The 23,561-nt window shown below is 42.0% G+C and overlaps 1 protein-coding gene across 6 annotated transcripts in view; it reads right to left on the minus strand.

Annotated features, from left to right (window-relative positions):
- Positions 1-23,561, minus strand: part of KIF26B (kinesin family member 26B) — a 290,029-nt gene that overhangs the window by 122,988 nt on the left and 143,480 nt on the right. Inside the window, exon 1 of one of the 6 annotated variants that reach the window (XM_079969428.1) lies at positions 312-698. The exons of the other annotated variants lie outside the window; for them this stretch is intronic. Coding sequence (XP_079825554.1) covers positions 312-331 — 20 coding nt within the window. The 5' untranslated portion in view covers positions 332-698. Of the gene's footprint in view, positions 1-311; positions 699-23,561 lie in introns of those variants that run through there. 6 annotated transcript variants of the gene reach the window in all.

Here is a 23,561-nt window from a genome sequence, read left to right on the forward strand (position 1 = left end):
TTTACAATAAATCTGAGTGTTACATCTGGCTGCTTTTGATCCATCCAAGCATATTGCAGATTCTGTACTTAAAAGATAAGAAACAGTATAGATTCAAGCTTGTCACTTGCATGCATTATTCAGCCATCCATTCAATAACAAGGCTGCACAGTTTTAGCACTCCTAACATGCCAGTGTCAAGCGAAGAGCAAAGCCAAGAACATTTTAATCATATCTGTAAAAGGTATATGCTGAGAGATGTTGGCGGAGCTAAAAGGAGGAACTAAACCCTTTGATTCACTGACTGAGTAAACAAAATCATATCCACTTACATGGGTCTCCAGTCCATCATCTGCACTTTTACATTATAACCTGAATTTAAAAATGTGCAATCCTTTTCTTCAGTCCAGTTAAAATGAAGGCTTGCTCAAATGTTGCTCGCAGATCCACAGTCATGTTGCCAGGAAGTGCAACAGTATGACAAGTAAGGGAAGAAAAAAACATCAAAATCCACAGGGGGTAGAGTATTCTAAGGAGGAACCCAGGAATCCTGAGTGCTAGGGAATTCTAGTCCTCCTAGCTGCCTCAAGTCTCAAGATACTGCCTCAGGCTTTTAACCAACTGTTACTTCTTATTTCATACAGCACCTTATCCATCACCAAATTTCCGCATCTATTGCAGATCCCGTTAACATGTTGCAACCTGATCTCTCTGCAGTTGGAAGAAAAACAGCACCAGTCTCTCTCTTCCCTGTGATCGGAGAAGTGTGTGTGACTGAGATAGAAAGAATGCATGTGCATGCCTGTGTATAAGTGTGTACGGGGGGGGGGATTAAGATTGGCTCTGTGTGTGTGTGTGTGTGTGTGTGCGCGCGCACACACACACAAGAGAGAGGCAAAAAGGAAGAAACACCTTGCTAGATCTCCCATTAGGATACAAGAGCCTAGGAGTTCTCTTGCAAAGCAATTGCTGCGGGGGGGGGGGGCAAACCATCCAACTGCATAGTTGGATGAGGCTGCCTTATACAGAGTCAGGTTATTTGTCCATCCAGATCAGCATCGTCTGCACTGATGGGCAGCTGTGCTTTAGAGTTTCAGACAAGGTCTTCCCCAACCCCACCTGGAGACATCTGGGAATGAATCTTGAGTGCTGGATTAAAACATTTGGCCAGTGATTTTCACAGGATTTGGAAGGAATGGCCAAGGATTGGATTAATCTTTTGAAATTGGGTAAATTCTATGACTTTGGAGATGGAGCTGATCTGCAAATACAAGGTGGTCAAGGTTCCTCTACTTTCTTTCTTTGCTCTTGCACCTCTTGGAGTGATGCAATATCAGGATGGAGCAGATGTTGCCACAACACTTTCTCCCCAAGACTGCCCCTGGGAAGCAGGCTATGTAAACTCAAGCAAGAGCAAAAGGAAAGGCAGTGCTTGCACTGCTGCAAGTCGGGTGCTCGTCTGTGATGGAGGACCACCAAGGGAAACCTGCCCAGACTTCAGCAAAATCTGGAGTTGGCCGGATTAGAGAGAGGCATAAACATTCCTGATCTTCCTGGCTTTGGGGGATTGAGCCTCTTTGTTTTGGTTGCTGCTTGTGTTTTCATTTATTATTTTAATGCCTTGTTTGTTTATTTATTTTAAATTGGCATCTATTTTGTCAAGAAAACCATCCCGGAAACCGCTGCTGAAAGGTGGTCCTAAAATCTGACAAGTAAATAAATAGGCATGCTGTTGGAAGCCAGAAATGTAGAATCTAAGGGGCCTAGCAGTGCTAATAGGTAGACTTGATGTTGGCTAAAAGAGTCTGGGGTTTTCAGTAACCCTCCAGAGTAGTTTTTTTTGCAGGCCACAAGGTAGGAAAGGGGGAAGTTGTGTTGAGCAAGTAGAAGCTAAGGAGTTCTGGGTCTGTCAGTGCTTGGATGGGAGGCCACCTGGTAACCATCTGTATGCCACCTTGAGTTGCATGATGGAAGAAAGATGGGGCATCAATGAACTAAACAAAGCATTTACTATATGGTAGATAGACATAAAGGGATGCGGGTGGCTCTGTGGTCTAAACCACAGAGCCTAGAGCTTGCCGATTGAAAGGTCGGCGGTTTGAATCCCCGCGATGGGGTCAGCTCATGTTGCTCAGTCCCTGCTCCTGCCAACCTAGCAGTTCGAAAGCACATCTAAGTGCAAGTAGATAAATAGGTACTGCTCCGGCGGGAAGGTAAACGTCATTTCCGTGTGCTCTGGTTTCGCCAGAAGCGGCTTAATCATGCTGGCCACCTGACCCGGAAAAACGTTCTGCGGACAAACGTCGGCACCCTCAGCCAGTAAAGTGAGATGAGCACCGCAACCCCAGAGTTGTTCGCGACTGGACTTAACTGTCAGGGGTCCTTTACCTTTACCTTTACCTTTAGATAAACATAACTGAAAGGTATGAAGAGAGAAACAAATGAGAGTGCCTGGCATCTCTTGGTCACCAACATGGGAGCATGGTAAGATGGGGGAAAGGAAGATGTGGCAGCAGTGGGCAGACCTGCTTGACGATGTAAACTCATTTGAGATGCAATTTGTAGGCTTCATAAGACTTTCCTATTTGGCTGCTCTCCCACCCGCCACCCGCCATCACCATCCTCACATCCCAGTTGCACTTTAACCATTTATGACACAGCAACTCAGGATAATTGGGGAGGGGGGGATAGAGCTCGTTTGCAGTGCTTGAGTTATAGTGGAAAGGTAGTGGTTCCTTCCCTCCCCCCAAACTCTGGGAGAAAAACAAGGCAAGATACCCCTGTAAGACAGGATGGTTTCTGCAAGTGTAGTATGCGAATCAGTCTGTGGTTAACACTCTATTCCTTGGACACACCCTGAGCTGCTTCTAAAGGAATCTACCAGATGAAATAGTGAAAATGTGCACATTCTTTACAGGGTGATTGTCTGTGGTCAGAGGGGTGACACTTAGGCAGACTTTTAAAATAGAACATTACAGGGTATAGCTTTACAGTTTTAACAGAGCTGGATACTCATTCAGCTGTTGCTCAAGAAATATGAGATATTACTGTACAATAGAAGCTTAGTGTGCTTTTTTGTTGTTCTGCTGTCAATCTAACGTGTTTTTCTGAAAAGGAAATTGAAAAAGCAACACTCGCAAAAGAATTGGAACATGTAGTCGCTCTCTGTGTGCGCATTATTTATTTCGAGTATTTTTTTTTAATTTTAAAAATAGTTTGCCTGAGAAAATGTAAAACAAAAAAGAGAAAACTGCAACTCATTTGTTCCTCATCCTTTTCGGGGTCCACACTATCCCTTCACCAAGGAGATCAGCCGTGGCAGAGGCTAGAGACGCTCCACCTAGTACAGACTTATTTTTGGACTAGACAGAGTCTCACCCTAACAGAGAGGCATGTTGCATTTCACGTACCAATTTTAAAAGGACTTCCAAAAATATTTAGTCGCAATGTAGCTAACTCTTCAAGGAAAGCCTCAGGACAGTATCAGCTACAAGAATATTTAGTTCAGAGGAGTCTGCTGCCTCTCAAATAATAGCAAGTTGCAAGGCTCGAGACAATGATGCAATGCCTAAGGATAAACCCAGTACTTCACCAGGCCCAAATTTAACTGCCAGTTCAACAGATCTTTTCTGTATTGTAAGAAATACTCAAGGGACAGACTGCATCAGAAATTAGTCTAGGATGACAAGTCAGCAAGCATGCAAACAAATTGATTTTATATTGCAAAGGCCATTAAGTCTATAAATATACAATTCTATGATTCTTTGTTGAGATTTCTGTATAGCAGGGGGTTGAACTCAATGACCCTCGGAGGGCCCTTCCAACCCTACAATTCTGTGATTCAATTTTATAAATATTTAAATAAATTATGTACACTTTTTGAGTGTCTTCTCAAAAATGCTTCAAATCTTTGGAATTAAACTATTGCATCTCCAGTTGCTAGTACTTAAGTTTTGCATTGATGAAAACATTATTTATTTCAATAATATGCAGATTAGGAGGAAGGGATGATAGAAGGGAAACTGTTCTCTGGATGTCCCCAAAGAAGAAGCTATGGGAAAGTTGGATGGGAAGGAAAATGTCAGTTAGGGTCTGCTAAATAGTGGTCCGTAGAAGAAAATACCTGCTTTGCTGACTTCCACATAAAGCAACTAATTTAATTGGGGGGGGGGCAGGGGGAGAACATGATACAACACAACATGCATAGTCAAAGTCCTGGCTTATCATGGCTCAAGACAGAGACAGCAAAGGAAAGCTGTATGAGGGAGAACTCAGGTAGGAACACAGAATCATGTCAAAACTTAATTCACTATTGAACACAAAGATGCACACTGGGACTGTCATGACTTTCTTGCACCAGATGATTTATATGCTGAGGCTGCTGATATATATTACATTCATCCCCATGACAGTCCACTGTCACAGAACATTTTCAGTTCAAAATCCTCTGTAAATGGAACACTGCTTGTGGAAAAAGCTGCTTTAGTTAGACATCACATCATTTATTGTAATCATTTTTTTTTTTTTGCACTCTGGAAATCTTTTATGAAAAAATAAGAGTTGACATCTAAAAAGTGGTGAGATACATTGATTCCTCTTAATAAGCCTTTTACTAAATATTTTCTGAATCAGAATCCAAGGAGAATGGCAGAACATAGTCAATGAATGTGTGCTGTTAATCATCAGCGCTTCTCCAGTGGTACTGGCTAAGTTGTAATCTAAACTGCTTCATGAAGTTATCACATAATACTATGGGACAGGAACAGAGGAGGTCCTCTACTAATTTTGACCAGCCACCTTTTTGGTTAGTTAACCCACTGCAATCCCCGATGCTAAGTCCCATGCTGTTCTGAAGGGTCCCTTTAAAAAGTTGAACTCGAATTTCAACATCACTGCTCACAAAATATATTTTCTGCACTGCTACTACTGCTTTTATGGCTTTTCCAAAGCAAGCCTTTGTCTGTAAGCAAAGCCAGCCACCTTCCTCCTATGGCCAATAAAAATGCACTCTGCAACCTTCACTTGAGCACTGTGTCAAGTGAGAAAGCCTTCACATTCCATTAAAATACTTATATTTTTCCTCTCTTGGTTTTATAAAGCAGAGATTTTTAGAATCAGACTGAGCAGGGTATTGTGATATTAGAGAAAGCAAAGCAGAGCTCTAGCTGCAACAAACACTTTACATCTCGTTTTATTTTTACATCTGGTCCTTCTTTTTCCCCTCCCAATGCCTGCCCCGCATTTACTTACTTACTTACTTACTTACTTAATTCATTTTGTTGAATTTGTATACCATCCTTTATCCAAACACCACAGGGCAGTGCACAACATAAAAATACAAAATGAGAACACAAAATACATAATAGAAACAACAAGAAGAAAAACAAACTAATAACCCCCAAACCAATAACCCTCCTCCCACAAACACATTCAAAGAGACATGGAGTTGTTGATCAGCCAAAGACCTGATTAAAGAGAAAAGTTTTGTTTGGCACCTAAAGATATGCAATGAAGGCAGCAGGCAAGCCTTCCTGGGGAGAGCATTCCAGAAATAGGGAGCCACCACAGAAAATACCTTTTCTTGTGTTACCACCTTCCAGACCTCTTGTGGAGCAGGAAATGAAGAAGCACCTTAGATGATTATCACAAGGTTTGAGCTGCTTCATATGCAGAGAGGTGGTCCTTAAAGTATAGTGGTCCTGGGCCATTTAAGGCTTTATAGGTCAAAACCAGCACTTTGAATTGGACCTGGAAACTAACTGGCAGCCAGAGCAGTCAGGCCAAGACTGGTGTAATATGCTCAAGCATGTAATATGCCCTGGTGAGCAACCTGGTTGCCAAATTGTGCAGTAGCTGAATCTTCTGAACTATGTTCAGAGACAGCCCTACATATACTGCATTGCAGAAATCTAACCTAGAGGTTCAAACCTAGACAGCATCTTAAAAAGTAGAGACATCACCTTGCCAACAAAGGTCCGTATAGTTAAAGCTATGGTTTTCCCAGTAGTGATGTATGGAAGTGAAAGCTGGACCATAAAGAAGGCTGATCGCCAAAGAATTGATGCTTTTGAATTATGGTGCTGGAGGAGACTCTTGAGAGTCCCATGGACTGCAAGAAGATCAAACCTCGCCATTGTTAAGGAAATCAGCCCTGAGTGCTCACTGGAAGGACAGATCGTGAAGCTGAGACTCCAATACTTTGGCCACCTCATGAGAAGAGAAGACTCCCTGGGAAAGACCCTGATGTTGGGAAAGATTGAGGGCACAAGGAGAAGGGGACGACAGAGGACGAGATGGTTGGACAGTGTTGTCGAAGCTACCAGCATGAGTTTGACCAAGGGAGGCAGTGGAAGACAGGAGGGCCTGTCGTGCTCTGGTCCATGGGGTCATGAAGAGTCGGACATGACTAAACGACTAAACAACAACAAAACCTAGAGGTTACCAGAGCATAGACAACAGTAGTTAGGCTGTCCCTACCCAGACAGGTGCACAGATGGACCACCAGCCAAAGCTGATAGAAGGTCAAAGGTTCTGGATCAGTTGCTTTCCCTTGAGGCTTAAGTGGCCAAAGCTGTGCCACTGACGCCAATTGAGCCTCAAGTGACAGCAACTGATCCAGAAGCACTCTCCAGCTGTGCACCTGCTCCTTCAGAGGGAGTGTAACCTCTCAGCCATCTGGTCTAGGGAACCGCCCACTAACAGGGCCTCAGTCTTATCTGGATTGAGCTTGAGTTTGTGGGCTCTCATCCAGTCCATTACTGAGGCAAGAAAACAGTCCAGCACATCCATTGCCGCACCTGCAGATGTAAAGTAGAGGTAGAGCTGTGTGTCAACAGCATATTGCTGACCATGTACTCAAAAATTCCACTCAGCAGTTTTGTGTATCTCTTACAAAGCACAGGGGATAAAACTGAACCCCAAGGAACCCCACATGGAAGGCTCCATGGGTCAAAGAACAATCCCCAAGCATCACCCTCTGGAAATGACCATCTAAGTTGGACCGGAACCATCACAAAGCGGTGTCACCTACCCCTAACTTGGACAACAGAGTTATTACACATGATCATATTTAGTCACCCTTTTACTGTTTCTATAGAGAACAAGTAAAAGCTAACAAAGAAAATTTAGTATGCCCTCATATAAAACTTACCTTTTACTTCCCGCTTTCTGTAGTCTATCACTTGACATTTCAAAGAATGCCAAGGCAGATTTGAAAGGAAAGACAAGAACATTCCACTTTTCTTTTAAGCTATAATCTAATGTCAATTGTTTTAGTATTTGCCTGGCATGACTCGTGAACTTCAGTAAACATGTGTAAACTCCAGTCTCATGACTTACAACAAATATCAGTCTCACTGAGTTCAATCGGTTTCACTGGCAAATAAGTGTGCATCAAACTGTGTTGCAAACCAGTATAAGTGGGGACAAAACTGCAGCCCATGTGCTGCACTATGTAAATAGTCACAATCAATGTATTTAACTGTTTAATATTTGGCAGCAAACATAAATACACACACATATATACCCTGGCATGCAGAATTTATTTTTAGAAAATATGTCATTCTTCCAAGTCACAGTCATTCATTCATTCATTCATTCATTCATTCATTCTACACCCTTGCTTACAAAAAAGCAACACAATCTCACTAGACAATTTAAGTTTTCTAATCAACTCATGGATAAAAGTAGTACCCCCAACTGTGTATAGTAAACAATGCACTGTGTCACATAGCTTAAAATTACATAAACTGGCGAAGTATCTTACATCTACAGCAATTTGTTCAACTGCACACAAAGTAATTAACTGAACTCTGATGGAGGGTAGGAAGGGGATCAGGATGCCTGTATGAGTTCATCAATAACGGAATATATAATATGTTGGCTTTACTAATCCGTGTTTATCCCCACACTGGATAGCAGCCAAATTTCTTACAGCCCAGCCCAATCCTCAGACCAGTTAAAACCAAAATATTTGTACTGAAGCCAATTTAGCCCTGCTAAGGTTAATGAACGAGATCAGCTTAAATCCTAGTAACCAGGTAGTACGCTGCGCTGCCCACAACGGATGGTAGGGCTACATTAGATACCACACAGACCTGAGAGAAACCAGAACATTTCTGACGAATTATTGGCAAAAATAATGAAAAATGCTGCCAACATGTTCAAAGTCAAGGCATCCAGTATGCCAACAGCTATTAAACCAGATGCCATTAATGCTGCTTACCTCAAAATTATTTCTCATCCCATTACGTGACCATTGCGGGTTAGGAATTTAGTTCAGGGAGCAGTAGCATTTCCACAGAACATGGAGGCATGTGTCCAAAAGGGGGAAGTAAATCATCCGGGGGGAAATGATATCACTTAGACTTTCATGTTGATTTAAGACAAAAATTATTAACACTTCAATATTTCCAGCTGAACAAAGGCAGGGGAGGAATCCTCTTCCTGCATCTCTAAAGGGGCAGAGAAAGGAACTCTCATCACTGACTAAGAGAAAGTGCAAAGACCTTGGGAAAGATTTTTGCTGTAGTCTTTCTAACAGTTAGGAGTCATTTAAATTAATCTATATAGAAAACCATATGAAAATATAAAAGATACGGGATTGACAACAAAGGCCAAAAGCAACTTTTAACGTCATCAAACTTTTATTTTCAAAATAATATTTGATCTAATCTACAGTAACATTTTTTAAAAGGGGAAACAAGGTCATCAGCCAATCAACACAAATCAGTAACGTTAGGAATGGAACTGGTAATTATTTAGATATCACACCGAACAGCAAGGAAGTTTATTACAAGGAAGTTTTCCTATGTTTAAATCATGCCACTGAACTTCAGTAAAATATGAATTCCCTGCAGATGCTATAGCAGTGAACACAGATCTGCCATAGATAAAAGTTGTACTAAAATTTCAATAAAAATTCCTTGGGCAATTCCGTTCTAGCATCCTGCACATTAATGGCTTTAATTAGATATGCTTTTCGTAAGCCACCCAACCCACAATTCTCTCCCATTCATATCATAAACATTTCAATTTGCTTCCCGCCTTCCTGCCACCATCACTCCCGCCTGTCACTTAGCTCCATTTCAGTAAGTTATCTGATGCAAAGCTACTGGACTAAATCAACAGCTGGGGGGTGAAATTGCAAATGGGTTCATTATCAAAACTAACATAACCAGAAGCATCTGCAAGCTTGAGTTTATACAGCAGGATAAGATCCTTGCTGGAGCTTAGGGGACACTCCTTAATCATGTACAAACTCCAGCTGATAATTTATATTTGCCTCTGCCACACTCATGCAGGCAGTTCATTATGAAGTTGGGAATGCTCTAATAGACCAGTCTAAATTGGAATAGCCAGAGCAGAAGGATAAGAATGGTTTGTTTCCTTTCTTCCAACCCACCAGTATTACAATCCACCAGCCGTCCTAATAGAAACGGGTCAATTTGGGGTTACTTCCTAGCGACATATGCAGTCCTGGCTACAGTTATGCGCACAACTTAGCAGCTACAAACTGTTCGTGTTCTTGCTAATCCTGTATGCCAGCCTTCCCCAACTTTGTAGTGCAGTAAGTACAGCTCGTATTATCCCTGGCAATTAGCCATTTTGACTGGGGCTTTTGGGAGTTAAGAGTCCAATAGAATCAAGAGAGTACAAGACTGAAAAAGAGTGCTTTACGTAGAACAGAATTTGCACTTCCAAAAGGAGATGCCTGCAAGGTCCAAATATTTATTTATTTTATAAAAGTTTGTTGTTACCACCCTCTCATAAAATATCAGGGTAGTGTTTCTTTATGCATATCTCTAGACTGGGCATGTGGCTTAGAACTGTTATAAACTAGCCATTCAGAACCAAACCCTCTCCTCATGTCATCCTGATAATAAAGATTAGGGAAGGAAATAAGCAAGATCAGTTAAAAATTAAAATGGGGCAAACCTCCCTTTGCTGGTTAGATACAGTTTGCAGGCTTTTGTGCAAGGTAGTGGCTTATAACTAATTATTTCGCCGCTTATTGCAAAGTTCTGCTTGAGAAGTGCCAGCCATGGCTTTTACCTTCCTTCCCCTTTCCAGTGGTTGCTCCAGATAAACAGGTTTTAGTTATGGTTCACAACCCCTGTTTTCTGCATGCTCTTTGTGATCAATTTCATTTCCAATGATGGTTTTTGACACTCTGGTGGAGTAAGAGATAATCTTCTCCTCAACTTCTAATTAAGCATGCAGAGCTGACAATGATAACCTACACATCCCTGACTGTCTTATCGCTTTGGAAGCTCTTGAGGTTCCCAATTCAATTTCCAGCTCCTCTGATTACACAAGAGCAATTAAGGGTGGAAATGCAAACACTGCAGCAAAGTGTGCTTCCTTAGTTTTGCTGCAGTACCCGCGTTCAGCCACAGGTGGCAGCAGTCAAATCTTGATGGGGCTGGAGGGAGGGACACATATAAAACTACCCTCCAACAATGGTGCTGCGTCTAAGTCACAACATTAAAAAGTTATTAGGAACAAAACATTAAAAGTTCTGAAGAACTTCCGCCTTTTACAGGGTTTCCACCAGGTTCAGCTGAGACAAAAATGCATTGATGAAGGAGGGAAAATAAAAAATTCCTTGAGTTTGTGCTGAACAGCATTACTATTTCCAGCATTAAGACTCTCCCCACCATCTTTCCTTTGGACAATCTTTGGGTAGGAATTGCCTTCTTATTGACTTGCAAGTGATCCATGCTAGAATACTTCGTTCGTTGGCATTTGCATCCACAACTGCAGTTTATGTTATCGGAAAGAACAACAACAACAAAAAATGTATTATCCATTTAGAGTGCTTGCTGGCTTTTCCAAAACCTACTGAAGCAGATATACAAAGAAAAATGGCAAAAACAGGGACAAATAAAACTGCTTTATATGCACTGTGGGTTTTCAAGTCAGCTTAGATTGTTTCACTTCTACAGTTCACAAAATATAGATGTGATTTTAACATCTCTGCATTCAAGAGCAAACACCTGAAAAAGGAATAGAGAAATGGAAGCAAATGAGAAATGTGGAGCTATTCTAACTTATTACTCCTAAAAGAGAAAGAAGGAGAGAGAATGAAGACAAAATACTGCTAACGTGTTTTAGTCTCAGGTATGTTAAAGGATATTGCAGACTATAGTGATTCAAAGTGACAAGCACTGAACCTAAAAAGAAAAAAAGTGTATCTGAATACCAACATGAAACAACGTATAGCAAAGGTACCCCTGACTTATGAGTATATATCGAGAATACCTTTGAAATGGGAAAACAAACAATGAATTGCCAAGGCTGAATCTTAGTACGTATTGTAGTTTGCTGCATTGCTTCCTCTCATTTCTGCTATAGTGGTACCTCAGGTTACAAACACTTTGGGTTAGAAACTCCACTAACCTGGAAGTAGTACCCAGTGGCGTAGCGTGGGTTATCAGCACCCGGGGCAAGGCAAGTAATTTGCACCCCCTAACCCATGGATTTGCGCCCCCTAACCCGTGGATTTGCGCCCCCTAACCCGTGGATTTCCCTAACCCCCAGATGTTGTGCCCGGTGCGGCCGGCCCCCCCTGCACCCCCCACGCTACGCCACTGGTAGTACCTCAGGTTAAGAACTTTGCCCAAGGATGAGAACAGAAATCGCGCAGCATCAGTGGGAGGCCCCATTAGCGAAAGTGCGCCTCAGGTTAAGAACAGTTTCAGGTTAAAGATGGACCTCCGGAACAAATTAAGTTCATAACCTGAGGTACCATTGTACTTCCTGATTAAAATCAGTGGAGGCTGGTCTATTACAGCAACCAGGGCTTAGCTCTACCAAGTGGAACGCCAAGCAATTTTTAGAAAAGGTTCTCTCAAAAATCCCGAAGCCACACTCTTTCCAGTCCCACACATATTCTTCCACAATCCATTTGAGCATTTCTGTCAGTCTCCCGTTCTCTGGCCAATCTGTTCTCTGCAGCACTCAGCCAATCTCAGTCCAAAAGTATCACTATGGCTAGGAGGTCCCAACAGAGCCTTAGTACCACTGGAGGAAGGCTACATATGCTGGCAAGAGGACCAGAAATGGGCTGAAGGCTGGAGATCAAAGAGCTACCTTAGAATGGGCAGGCACACCAGTAGAATAAGCACTGAGGGCAGAAATCAAGGAAAGTGACAGGTGGGATCATACTACTGCTTATTATTTATTCTATGCATGCTCATTTCACAATTCCTTGTGAAGTCAACGTAGCTTACTTTCAGCAGTTTTAATCTGCAAAGTTATATTAACTCACACGCATCGTTGGCCAAAGATAACATAGACATCAGTCTTCAGCACAGCACAGAAAAACAATCCTGGCAGTGGGCGGGAAGGAAAATAACAAGAGCATGCTCCCGGTGTGCATCGTACTGAAGCAGAACAGCATAGCTTTCTGCTTCTGTCTTTTCCCAGAAGAATGTATGACCTGCTTGCTATTTGAAATGTGACTGTGTCTCTTGTTTGTTTGTTTGTTTGTTTGTTTGTTTGTTTGTTTGTCTCAAATATTTATACCCCACACTTTCTACGTCCTTACAGGGCAGCTTGCAAAATGAATTAAGTGCAGGAATACAAGAAGCAGCTTCAAAAACTCTAGCAATAATACAGCTGCACAGAAGGAGAAGGAGAAGGAATCTAATCAAACTAAAATAGGCAACAGCTGGGATTTTGAAACCTGGGAATTTTTAAAGATGATTTGATTGGCAGTACAATAAAAAGGCAGGTATCAGTCAAGCCTGCTTGGTCAGAGTGTTCCACAGAAGAGAAGCCACCACCAAAAAGACTCTCACTCCTTTTGGCGTGGGAGGAAATAATCTCCCTTCCCTCTCTCCATTTCCTGCAGCTGGCCACTGAATTGCCACCACATCAGCCCCCAATGGGAAGGGAGAGGAGGATAAACCTGTAAATTTATATTGTCCCCAAATTAAATCAATCTCTTTCCTTATTTTTTGGGAAGGGGAAGCTCTGAGTCAATCTGACAGAAGCCAGGAGGAGCTCATGCATCATTTTTTCACTCTGTTTCAAAGGATTTTAAAATAGTTGGGGTTTTTTTTTAAAAAAAAAAAATGTGTTATCAACAGGTAATGACAAGCACATGTAGGATAGCCTGTTCAATTTTCCACATCTTTAATGGCTACAAATGAGTTGTGTTGTACAGATGTTAAGAAAATGACTGCAATCCCCCCCCCAAATCTACACCTCAATCAGGCGCCCAAATTAATACACTGAATACCCCCAATTAGCCCCACCGTGGGAACTGTGTATACATGAAGATTAGCAGCCCCCTCCCTGCTGACATTCAGGGTGGTATTCAACTAAGTTTTACTCAGAATAGACTCATTGAAATGAATAGACCTAACTTGCTCGTGTAATATCAGTGGATCTATTCTGAGCAAAGCATAGCTGAAAACCACCCTATGCTCTGTATAATATGTGGATACCAGGTGGTGGGTCTAGGTGGTACAGCCTGCTTCCTGGTGCTCATGTTTGGATTCAACTAACGAATCAAACTATTTGTGGCCTCCGAGAATGTGGAGATGGTATTAGGGGGTCTTTCTTTCAGATCTATTGTGTCTGATTGAACAATTTGGAGTTTCAGATAACATGGAGACTTCACTAGATAGGGAAGCTGTTAGCATTTTTAAGCAAACTGATCTGATTTCCACTTCTTGGACTAATATGTAGATTTTTGCATGTATTTGGTCCCTTAAAAACTGAGTCCCAAAGACAGTTGGGTGGTGCCTTGTATATGCCTCCTTCCAGCAACTCCTGTAACCAAACATATTGCCCTTCTTTCCTTTGGACCACATCAGTAAAGCTGAGAGGGGGGTCTGGTGGTCTGGGCAGCTCATGACCTCCATACCCACTGCCCAGGTTTGTACCCCAGGGATGTTACTTTGGTGCTGCTAATGCAGCAGTTTGACTTCACCCCTGGAGGCACACTCCATTATCCCTCGAGACAGATGGATGGCAACAATAACATTAGCATATTTTCCTTCTATATTTCTTCTGAAACAATCCAAGTATCACATACATACTGCACTTCTGTAACATCACACGTCACTTGATGTGGCCACAACATAGCTGTCAAGTGTCCCTTATTTGAAGGGACAGTCCCTTATTCCAGTGCCATGTCCACTGCTGTCCCTTATTGATGGATGCCCCTTAAATGTCTCTTAAATGATGTCCCTTAAATTTCAAAGGAAGCAGCTCCTCTCCCTCCCTCCCTGCCTGCCGGCCAGGGAGGAGGGAGGCTCCAACTGTGTTGCTTGGCTGTATTGCTCACCCAATAAGAAGTCTAAGAACGACTGGGGGTGGAGCTTGCATGCCTTGTGTGTGGCTAGTTAATGCAAGCGGAGGGGTTTTTTGAATGCTGGACGCCATTTTGTTGCACGTGCTGCTGCAAACTTTGCAGTGCAAAGCCAGGCCAGGGAGCCATCTTAAGTTGAGGCTGCATAGGCCTTGTGGTGCATGTGATTCAGATTCTATTCAGTGGAACCTCTGGTTACAAAGTTGGTTGGACAGTGTTCTCAAAGCTACCCAGCGTGAGTTTGACCAGACTGCAGGAGGACAGGAAGACTGGAGTGCCTGGAACAGGTGAGGCTGCAGGTCCCTTATTTTGGCTGCTGGTCCCTTATTTTCAAATCTGTAAGTTGACAGCTATGGGCCACAATCTGGAGTCCATAATGTGACAATACTATGTGTCAGTATTAATTGTAGCTTACGCTATTAATGCAAGGAGCTCATATTTTAGGTTTGATTCTGCTAATGTATACAGGAAGTACCAGATTATGGCAAGAAGCAATAGTGTCTCATTCGCTCTGTTCAGCTGCTTAGTAAGAAGTAGTAGTATTTGTCATACAAATACACATAAAAACTATTTCGTTTAAGGCAACAACCATGATGAGAATCACAGCAAATTTTGGGTGCACTGAAAAGTGAGACAAAGAAAACATGCATGTGGTAAATCATGTGGTCCTGCCACATGACAGACTGTAAGTAATAATACCATAAGGGTGTGATTTAAGGGCATATGGTGGCAACCACCCTGGTGCAGCTAATCAGATCCAATCAGACCCAGTTCTGCCTGGATGGGAGATTTTCTTGAAAGCGGCTTGTTGGTTTTGTTAGATAAATAAAAAACAGAGATCCACAGTTCATTGTGACCCATTTAGCTATTGATGGGAAGATAAGAAACTAAAATCAACACTCTATAATATTCTGCTGTCACAGCAGGTACCATTTGTAAATCCATCCCATACATTGGGGTGGAATCCAATGAGAGAGCTAATCTAATTCATCTTTTCCTGGAAACACAATGAGAAAACAAGCTTTGAATCTGTCTAGCCTGAAAGTTCTAGGCTTATTTCAATTAACAAATGAACAAGATGGGGGCATGGGGGAGGAATAATTCTAGAACTACTGATGTAACACATATTGCAGCTACTCCTAGCAGGCCACTTATTCACCACCTTCAGCTATCTTGTTAAATCATTTTAAACAACCAGTTAAAGTTCCTATTTAGAATTTCTTGTCTTACAAGTATTTTCCTTTATTGCCACTTTTAAAAAATGAGACCATATTACTTGCATATATCCAGCTGCTATGGATTTCTGGCATACAGATGGTGCACTGTGCATTGGACCGGCGTGAATAAGAACCTCCAGAAAGCCATTCTGCATTCAAGGCAAGAAGCTTGAGCTTTTTTTAACATTCCAGAATAGTTTTCAAACACCGTTGTATCTCTTTTACAGGAAAACATGTGGCTTTATATATCAATCATGTTATTAAAAAAATAAATCATTTCTTGCATATGGAAATAAATAAATTCCTTCTAAGACATCAGTTCTCACAGGTCAAATTCCAAGATGAAGTAATCCATAAAAGTGCCAATGAAAATTCATATACCTTTATGGAACTACCGGTATGTCATTTTATTCAGGATGCAACTGTAACCTACTCTGGGCAGCTAGCCGAGAATATTTTTCATCCTAACCTAAGTTCGAAGGTCTTCTGCTATTTATCAGGACCTTGTGTCAGCAGTGGCGCCTGTGGAAGCTACACAAGAGTACAATCTTAAACTTAATATTTCAAAAGAGGCATCACATTGAGTTGAATAGGGCTTACTCACAGGTAAAGGGGCATGGGCTTGCTGTCCCAGTCACATGCCTGCTGGCTATTAACCCTACTCAAAGTGTAGCAGTCCTACAGGCATGAAAGCGAGGGTAAAAATTGGGGAGTAGATCCCCTCCACCGTTTTCCATTTTTTAAATGGGCCTACACATCTCTGATCTGTTTGGTATCTGTGGGGCAGGGAACTCATAGTAGGATACTGGCACATAGCCTAATCTCCCCCTCCACCCCCAGAAAAAAGCTTGCCCTGAGCATCAGTAAAACATATTGGATATTTTTTTTCTGGTTTTACATGTCAAACGACGCAAGTCAAAGATTACAGATTAATGAAAAAGAGATTCAAGTATTTTCACTGTGGAAAAAAGCCAAACAACAACAACAACAACAAAAGGAACAATGAAAGAGGTGTATAAAATTATGCATGTGTGGTGAAAGTGGAGAGAAATTTATCTTATAGTATTAGAACTCAGGATCACTCAATGAATTTAATGGGAAGGAGACTCAGGACGGACAAAAGAAGGTACTTTGATGGCAGATCATTAACATATGGCATTTATTGCCACAGGATACGACTAGGTAGGAGGGTGGGGCAGGAAAAATTCCGTTCAGTTTGCATTTAAAGGCAAACTTATGTAATTAGCACTTTCTGGAACACTCTTAGACAAATATATGGAGGATAAGGCAATCCATGGCTACTACTCATGATGGCTGCATGTGTCACTTCTTGGATGTGAAACAGCATTCCAGAATACCAAATAACAAACAGTGGGAGAAGGCTATTGTACATTTCATACCCCGTTTTGGATTCCCTGAAAGCATCTGACTAACCACTGTTGGAAATAGGATCCTAGATCAGATTAGATTAGATTAACTTTTTGGTATGATCCAACAGGGATCTTCTTCTTCTTCTTCTTCTTCTTCTTCTTCTTCTTCTTCTTCTTCTTCTAGTCTTATATTCTGAACACCAGAAACAATGACTATACACAGAAACAATGACTATACACCAGAAACAATGACTATTTAAATATTTATAAATGTGATCTAAGCTATGGATCAGTCTTTACCTTCAGTCTAAGCAAGGTTACCAAATTTTAGACGATTAATTGCACACTTCTCTTTGTTCATTATGGAGACAGAATTAAACCCCAAGGACTTCAGAAGTTATTTTTCTTTCTGCACTGGAAAGCACAGTTCCAGGTTTACCACACTTGGTAATATATAATCAGATCAGCTAATTCATGTGCCGGCAGGCTTCTCCAAATATCTATGTGAAAGAAACACATTCAGCTTTCAACCAGACTGCAAGAAACATGTTCATCTGTGGACTTGGGATTCTACTTATTCCTAGCAGCTTAATGACATGGCAAAAATAAATTTATTATATTGTTTTGCACCACCATGTTAATTTAATATTAAAAGTTAACCTGCCATTAATATTTTTCACAATTTAGGAATGGCTTGTGGTGGCCTTTATTTCAGAGAATGCAGCCCAGGACTTGAAAAATAGGATTGTAAATCACCCTGTGATCTTGGGGTGAAGGATGGGATATAAATTTAATAGATAAAAAAGATAAAAATAATTTAGAGAATTATAACATGCTTTGAGGTAATGTGTATTCATTTGCACCGTGGTGCACTATGACCTTTTCCAGGCAACCACGATGTCTTCCCATTCATTTCACTGGGGGAAGTCATTTCCCAAGTGCATTCTTTTACAAATTCAGATTGTCCCCCTCCATTTAAATCAATAGTGATCACCTGTCAGGGACGTGGCTGAATTGAACGCCTGCGAAGAGCCAGACTCTGGAGATGAAGGAATGCCAGTACAGAGGAAGACAGAGTCCGACTCTGGAGATGAGCAGGAGTGGGTTAGCCTGGCCCCCCTTCATCTAGAGTTCTCAGACTAGGAAAGCTTGCAAACAGAGGGAGGGGAGGAGATAGATGGCATTGAGGGGGTTGCTATGCAACCAGGAGAAAGGCAGCATTTACAGGCTTCTTCTTTTGATAGCGGGGGGGGGGGAGTTAACCCACCTTCTCCTCAAACTAGAAGAGCTGAAAGGGTTAAAATGCAATGGAAGTACAAGAGAGGAAGGACTGGACTCTGGCATCCTTTGTGCTGTGAAAGGGGTGGAGACTCAGAGTGACCAACATGTAGCAATGGCAGCAGGCTCGGAGCCTCCCTCTGGATGTAAATTGTAAATAAACATACATAAAACTGCCAGAGACTCATTAATTCTTATTAGAGATTGCTTGCCTGCCTGAGATCATTACATCACCACAAACGCAAGAGAATTTGGCACAACTGACCACAGCCAAATCTTATTTGTAGTAGCTCTCCCTAAAGGAAGCCTGTTTGTTGCCAACTTTTTCATTGCAAATATAGTTGCCCTGCCCTAGTCACTTGGGCAGGACCAATTACTGAGCAATATAATATATTATCTGTTTTGAATGTGTTATGTAATATTATTATTATATTCTTTACTTGTTTGTAAATTGCTTCAGAATTATTATTTTTTAGTGATAAGCAATGTTAAAATTAAATAAACCTAACTTAAAGCACACATGTAAATGGGATTTACAGTCAATGAGATTTAATCCTGGGTAAGTGCATATAGAACTGCAGCCTTAATCACTTTATAAAGGCACATACGTCATAAAGAGAACATAAATTGTGCCCCAGTGATGACAATCCATGATAAAAAGCATTAAAAAAATTGTTGTCTTTTCTTTCCATTCAGCCTGATACACTCCAACCCTTTTAAGTACTCTTGTACTCTGAACACCTTCTAAAATGGCGGCACAAGGTCACTGTTTATTGCATTTCAATTACCACAGAACAAATAAAATGCCAACTTAATTAGAGCACTGCCTTTTATCTTTCAAAAAGAATCAGGCAGACAGAAAATTGTGTTCATTCTGGAATTCATTCATTGGCAATAAGCTTCTTTCAAGTGATACTTGTTACAGGCAATGGCTGACATACACCTGTAAACGTCAATATGAGAATTCTGAAAACTTGTACATAGATAATTACCTCGCAAATAATCAACACCACAATCCCCTCTGCTTTATGGGCTATTTACTAATGCAAATATGTTTAGGCAGTTTGAGCTGATCGTTTGGGCCTAATCACAAAATCTCTTAGCGCATCAAACACATCTACAGAGACTAGAGTTCCTGGATACTGAACGAAATGAGAATAAAATTTTTAAAACAGTAAATCAGTGTTGTTCCTTTACTGGAAAGGCAATGTTGGAGGAGATCTTTTTACTGCAAGTTGACTAGTTACCATGGCCACTAGGTGAGGGATGTTTACTTGAAGTAAATAAAAGGACAATGAAAGAGTCTTTAATGTTCTTAGCCCCTTGCCCCTACACACACAAACACACACACTTGCAGCACATTTGTTGGGAAAGGTGACAGTATGCCAACCACATAATCAGAAAAGGAATTGTGAATGAAGACAGGAAAAGAGCCCAATTACACATGACATTTTAATGAGTGGGGATGGGGTAGTGTTACGGTAAAATCTGGGTGCGAGGCTGCTCTGCCACCCAGCTCGTCGGACTAAGTCCACGGGTCCCTGCAGAGGAAAATGAGCTCAGCTGGAGACAGGCAAGCTGCAGAAGATCCAAGTTTATTGCGCAACAGGTTCAAGGCGAGATTGAACAGCGAGAAAGGGGTGACATGAACTTTTGAAACTTCCCTCCATGTCCCAGAATACAGTGCAAAATACATCCCTGTTACATCATGAATACATTAAGAAGAGGTTGGGTTACACAAATTACATCATGAATATATTAAGAAGAGGTTGGGTTACACAGGATTAACATATGGAGGAGGGAGGGGGGAATATGCAGAGCTGGAGATATGCGCAGATAAGCACATCCTGAGTACCAGTGATGAGAAGACAATGGTCCATGTACTGGCATTGCCCGGAGGAAAGGCTTGGCAGAGTGATTTGACAGGATTAGGGTCTTGACACCTTGCTTGAGGGATTATGGAGGACAGGGGAGGTGTCATGGAGTCCTAGAGAAATTGAGCAAATTGGCACGTTGAGTTTCTATGAATTTTAGTCCCTTTTGACATTGACAATTGGAAATAAATGGATATATTGTAGCGAAGAAGAAGGTGAAGAAGACATGCCCCCCCTTCCGTATCAGGTAGAGATCCCCTGATACAAATCTGCCTCCCCCCACAAGCTGCTATTAGCAACAGAGTGGAAAACATACAGGCATAACAAGGTTGTGGGTAACAGCAACTCCTGCTGGTGTAGTTTGTTTGTTTATATTAGAGATTTCTTCATTTACAAAAATCCGTGCATTGTCTCTTTTTTCAAGTTGTGTTTTCTACAGATCAGTTTCATTTGTTGTGAGACATTAGTGTTGCATGAAGTGTTAGGTTAGGAAAGAAAGGGGGAAAGGGGAGGGGGTGAGTGGGGTGGGGTCAGGTGGCAATGCTTCTATTTTACTTAGTGTATGTGTGGGGGTTTGTGTCAGCATCACTTGTGTGGGTTCTCTTACTATTCGCTTGTTGTATTTCCATGGTGGTGAGAGAGGTTGGGGGTTGCTTAGGGTGTGGTTGGTTGCCTTTGGTTGGCTGTAGTGAGCCGTGTGTGTGTGTGTATGTGTGTTTCTGTGTCTGTGTGTCTGGATCAGGTTAGCCAGATTGATTCGTAGGCTGTCAGCAGATTCTTCTTGTTGTCTTGTTGAGCTGTGTATGTGATAAAGGGGAACCATATCAGGGTGAAGGCATCTTCTTCTATTTTCCCCTGTGTCAGTTTCAGTTTATTGGTTAGTTAGGCTGTTTCCCATATTATTTGATACCATTGGTCCATGCTTACTCTTGACAGGTCTCTCCAGTGTCTGGCTATTGTGGATTTGGGGGCATTCCCATCACATATGGAGGTATGTGCTTGTGGAGGTGCATCCTTTGCAGCATTTTGGTGAAGCTCCTGGGCATATTAGCACTAGTTTCCGTGGTGTTAGGTACCATCTGTAAGTGAGTCTCAGAGTGAGTTCTTTTCTTTTCGCTGATATGGATTGAAAGGGAGATTTATATCACATTCTGGTCCATTGGTGGCAGGGTTATTTATGTCAGAGAATTATGGCTGATCTTCCTTGTTCTATTACATGGGTTCCTTTCTTTGGGTTCCAAACCAAATTAGTTGGGAGACTAGCTTAAATGAGATCACTCCTTAAGAGCCAGTGGTCAGTTTGAATGTCATGGTAAACCATTTAACCATTTAAGGATCAGGATTGCTTGGCTTCTCCCCACTAGCATACCCTCCAATACATTGAGGCAAAAAACCAAGATGCCCATGAGATCACAGCCCCGAAAAAGCGCTTTTCTGGGCAAGATTGAGGTGCCCAAAACGTGTCATGTGCTCTTGTGTGGAAAAAAATGGGTTGTACCGGAACAGTTGAGGGGTATATGGGAAATACACCACAATTCTTGTCTTAGTATTATACCCCCTCTACAGACCATGGATGGTTTCACACAAACAAACCAGAGTCAGTATGCCAAAAACAAATAATGGCTACAGATTTGTTTCTGCTCTGTGGTTTGTTTGCCCTGAACAATATGGCCAAGACAGGTGTGTTCACAGCAAACTGTTAGCTACAGTTCATTGTATCATGCAAACGATGTCCTTGTAGTGTTTAAACCAGTTCTATGACTGGAAATGTTTCACATGCATAGTGGAAAATGCCAGTGTTTGTGCAGTGCCATTCTCCAGCCTAGTAATGACCGCTCCCCGCTTAAAACGGGGGGCGCCCTTTGCGTGGACGCGTGCAGCCCTGGATCTGGAGTGGCCCCATCAGCATAGGCTTTGCCTTCCCTCAGGTGGGATACCTGGAGGTCCCCGCCTACCCCAGTGAGTTGTCCAATCCCACCTGGGGGAAGTGTTGCCAGGGAAACCAGGCCAGGTAGGGGGAGGGATTACCTGCCCACACAATAGTGGGAGGATCTTACCTGGTAATCCTCACTTGGCTCCAGAGCTTCTCCCACCCTACCCACCCTCAGTTAATGTATTCTTTTGCAGGTTAACTTTTCTTCATAGGTTTTGCAGGTTAACCTTTCTCCACAGGTATGCGGGCGCTGCTACGAAAAGGGCGCTGTTAAAGGGCCGGAAAGGAATTTCCCTGCATTGGCAGGTTTCGCCTTTCCCGTAGCAAAACGTCACAACTTTGGCGGTATCAGGCCTTGGGCGGAATCCTTTAGTCCATCTTCCTCTTTGCGGCGGCGATACCAGGGTTCCCCGTTAAAGGGGTTTCTGAAGGGAGGCTTTGACCGTACGCTGAAAGGTCGTCATTGCTCTCCCCTGCGGCGGCGGCGTAACCAGGGCGGCTATCTCTGCTTGAACATATGTTCTCCAGAGCCAGCCCATGCCCCACACACACACTGGATAACCCTGTAGCTCCCTAGGTCCCTGGCTGGATACTGGGGAGGGAGAATGCCCAATGCCTGAGCCAAGGTCTACCCACATTTGAAATTTAATAAAGTTGTGGCCAATTTAATCCCATAGCACGTTGTCTAGAGTCGTTATTCCACATGACGGGGGGGGTGAACCACTCAGGATCTGGGGACTCCGCCTGTCCACGCAATGAGTACAAAGATACACACACTAGGGTCAAGTGTGCATAAAATTTCATATAAATGAAGATAATATGCAAAACTTCACTATATATAGTAGCTGATTTGCAAAAATCTGTATATTAGGTGAAATTGCAAATAGAGGTGCATATTTTAGGAGAAATTCTCCCTGAAATGCTCCTGAATTTTCCTGAGGACTTCTTTTAAAGAAACTGCACGCTGATGTGGAAATGTGGAGAACAGACTTTATGACTGGGAAAATGAGAAATAGAGAACAACCAAAATTGACAAATTTAGCCATCCCTAGATAATACATAGAAACCAATACTACTTAAGCCCTTAAAAGCTATTTACTTCAATGAGACTTATAGACTACAATCCTATACATTTTTATCTGGGAGCTCGCTGGGATTTACTTCTGAGTAAACATGCATAGGATTGCACTGTGAAAAAAAATGTTTTTGTGTTGCACCTCTGATATTGGAAGATATCAAGTTGCCAGTTCCTCACAGTCTTTCCAATTGTGTATAAAGTTCACTCATGAAAAACCCTGTGCACAGTGTATATAAAGAATACACCATGAAGCACAGTAGATTGATTTCCTCTCCACACCACATCATAATCCCGTCACAGACTACCATCAGCACAAATACCTCTTGATAACTATAATTAGCTTCCTCCTCCTCCTCCTTTGGTTGGGTCAATTGAAGTTTAATTAAAAGTATCTGCAGAAAGAAGCAGAGTTAATGCTGTTCACTATCGCTTATTCAGGGCAACCTACACTCAAATAGCTGCTCAATGGCTCATAGCACTTTTCAAAATTCATAAGCAGTGCCAATCTA

This window comes from Podarcis cretensis, assembly GCF_951804945.1.
Source record: "Podarcis cretensis genome assembly, chromosome: 3".
Taxonomy (NCBI): domain Eukaryota; kingdom Metazoa; phylum Chordata; class Lepidosauria; order Squamata; family Lacertidae; genus Podarcis; species Podarcis cretensis.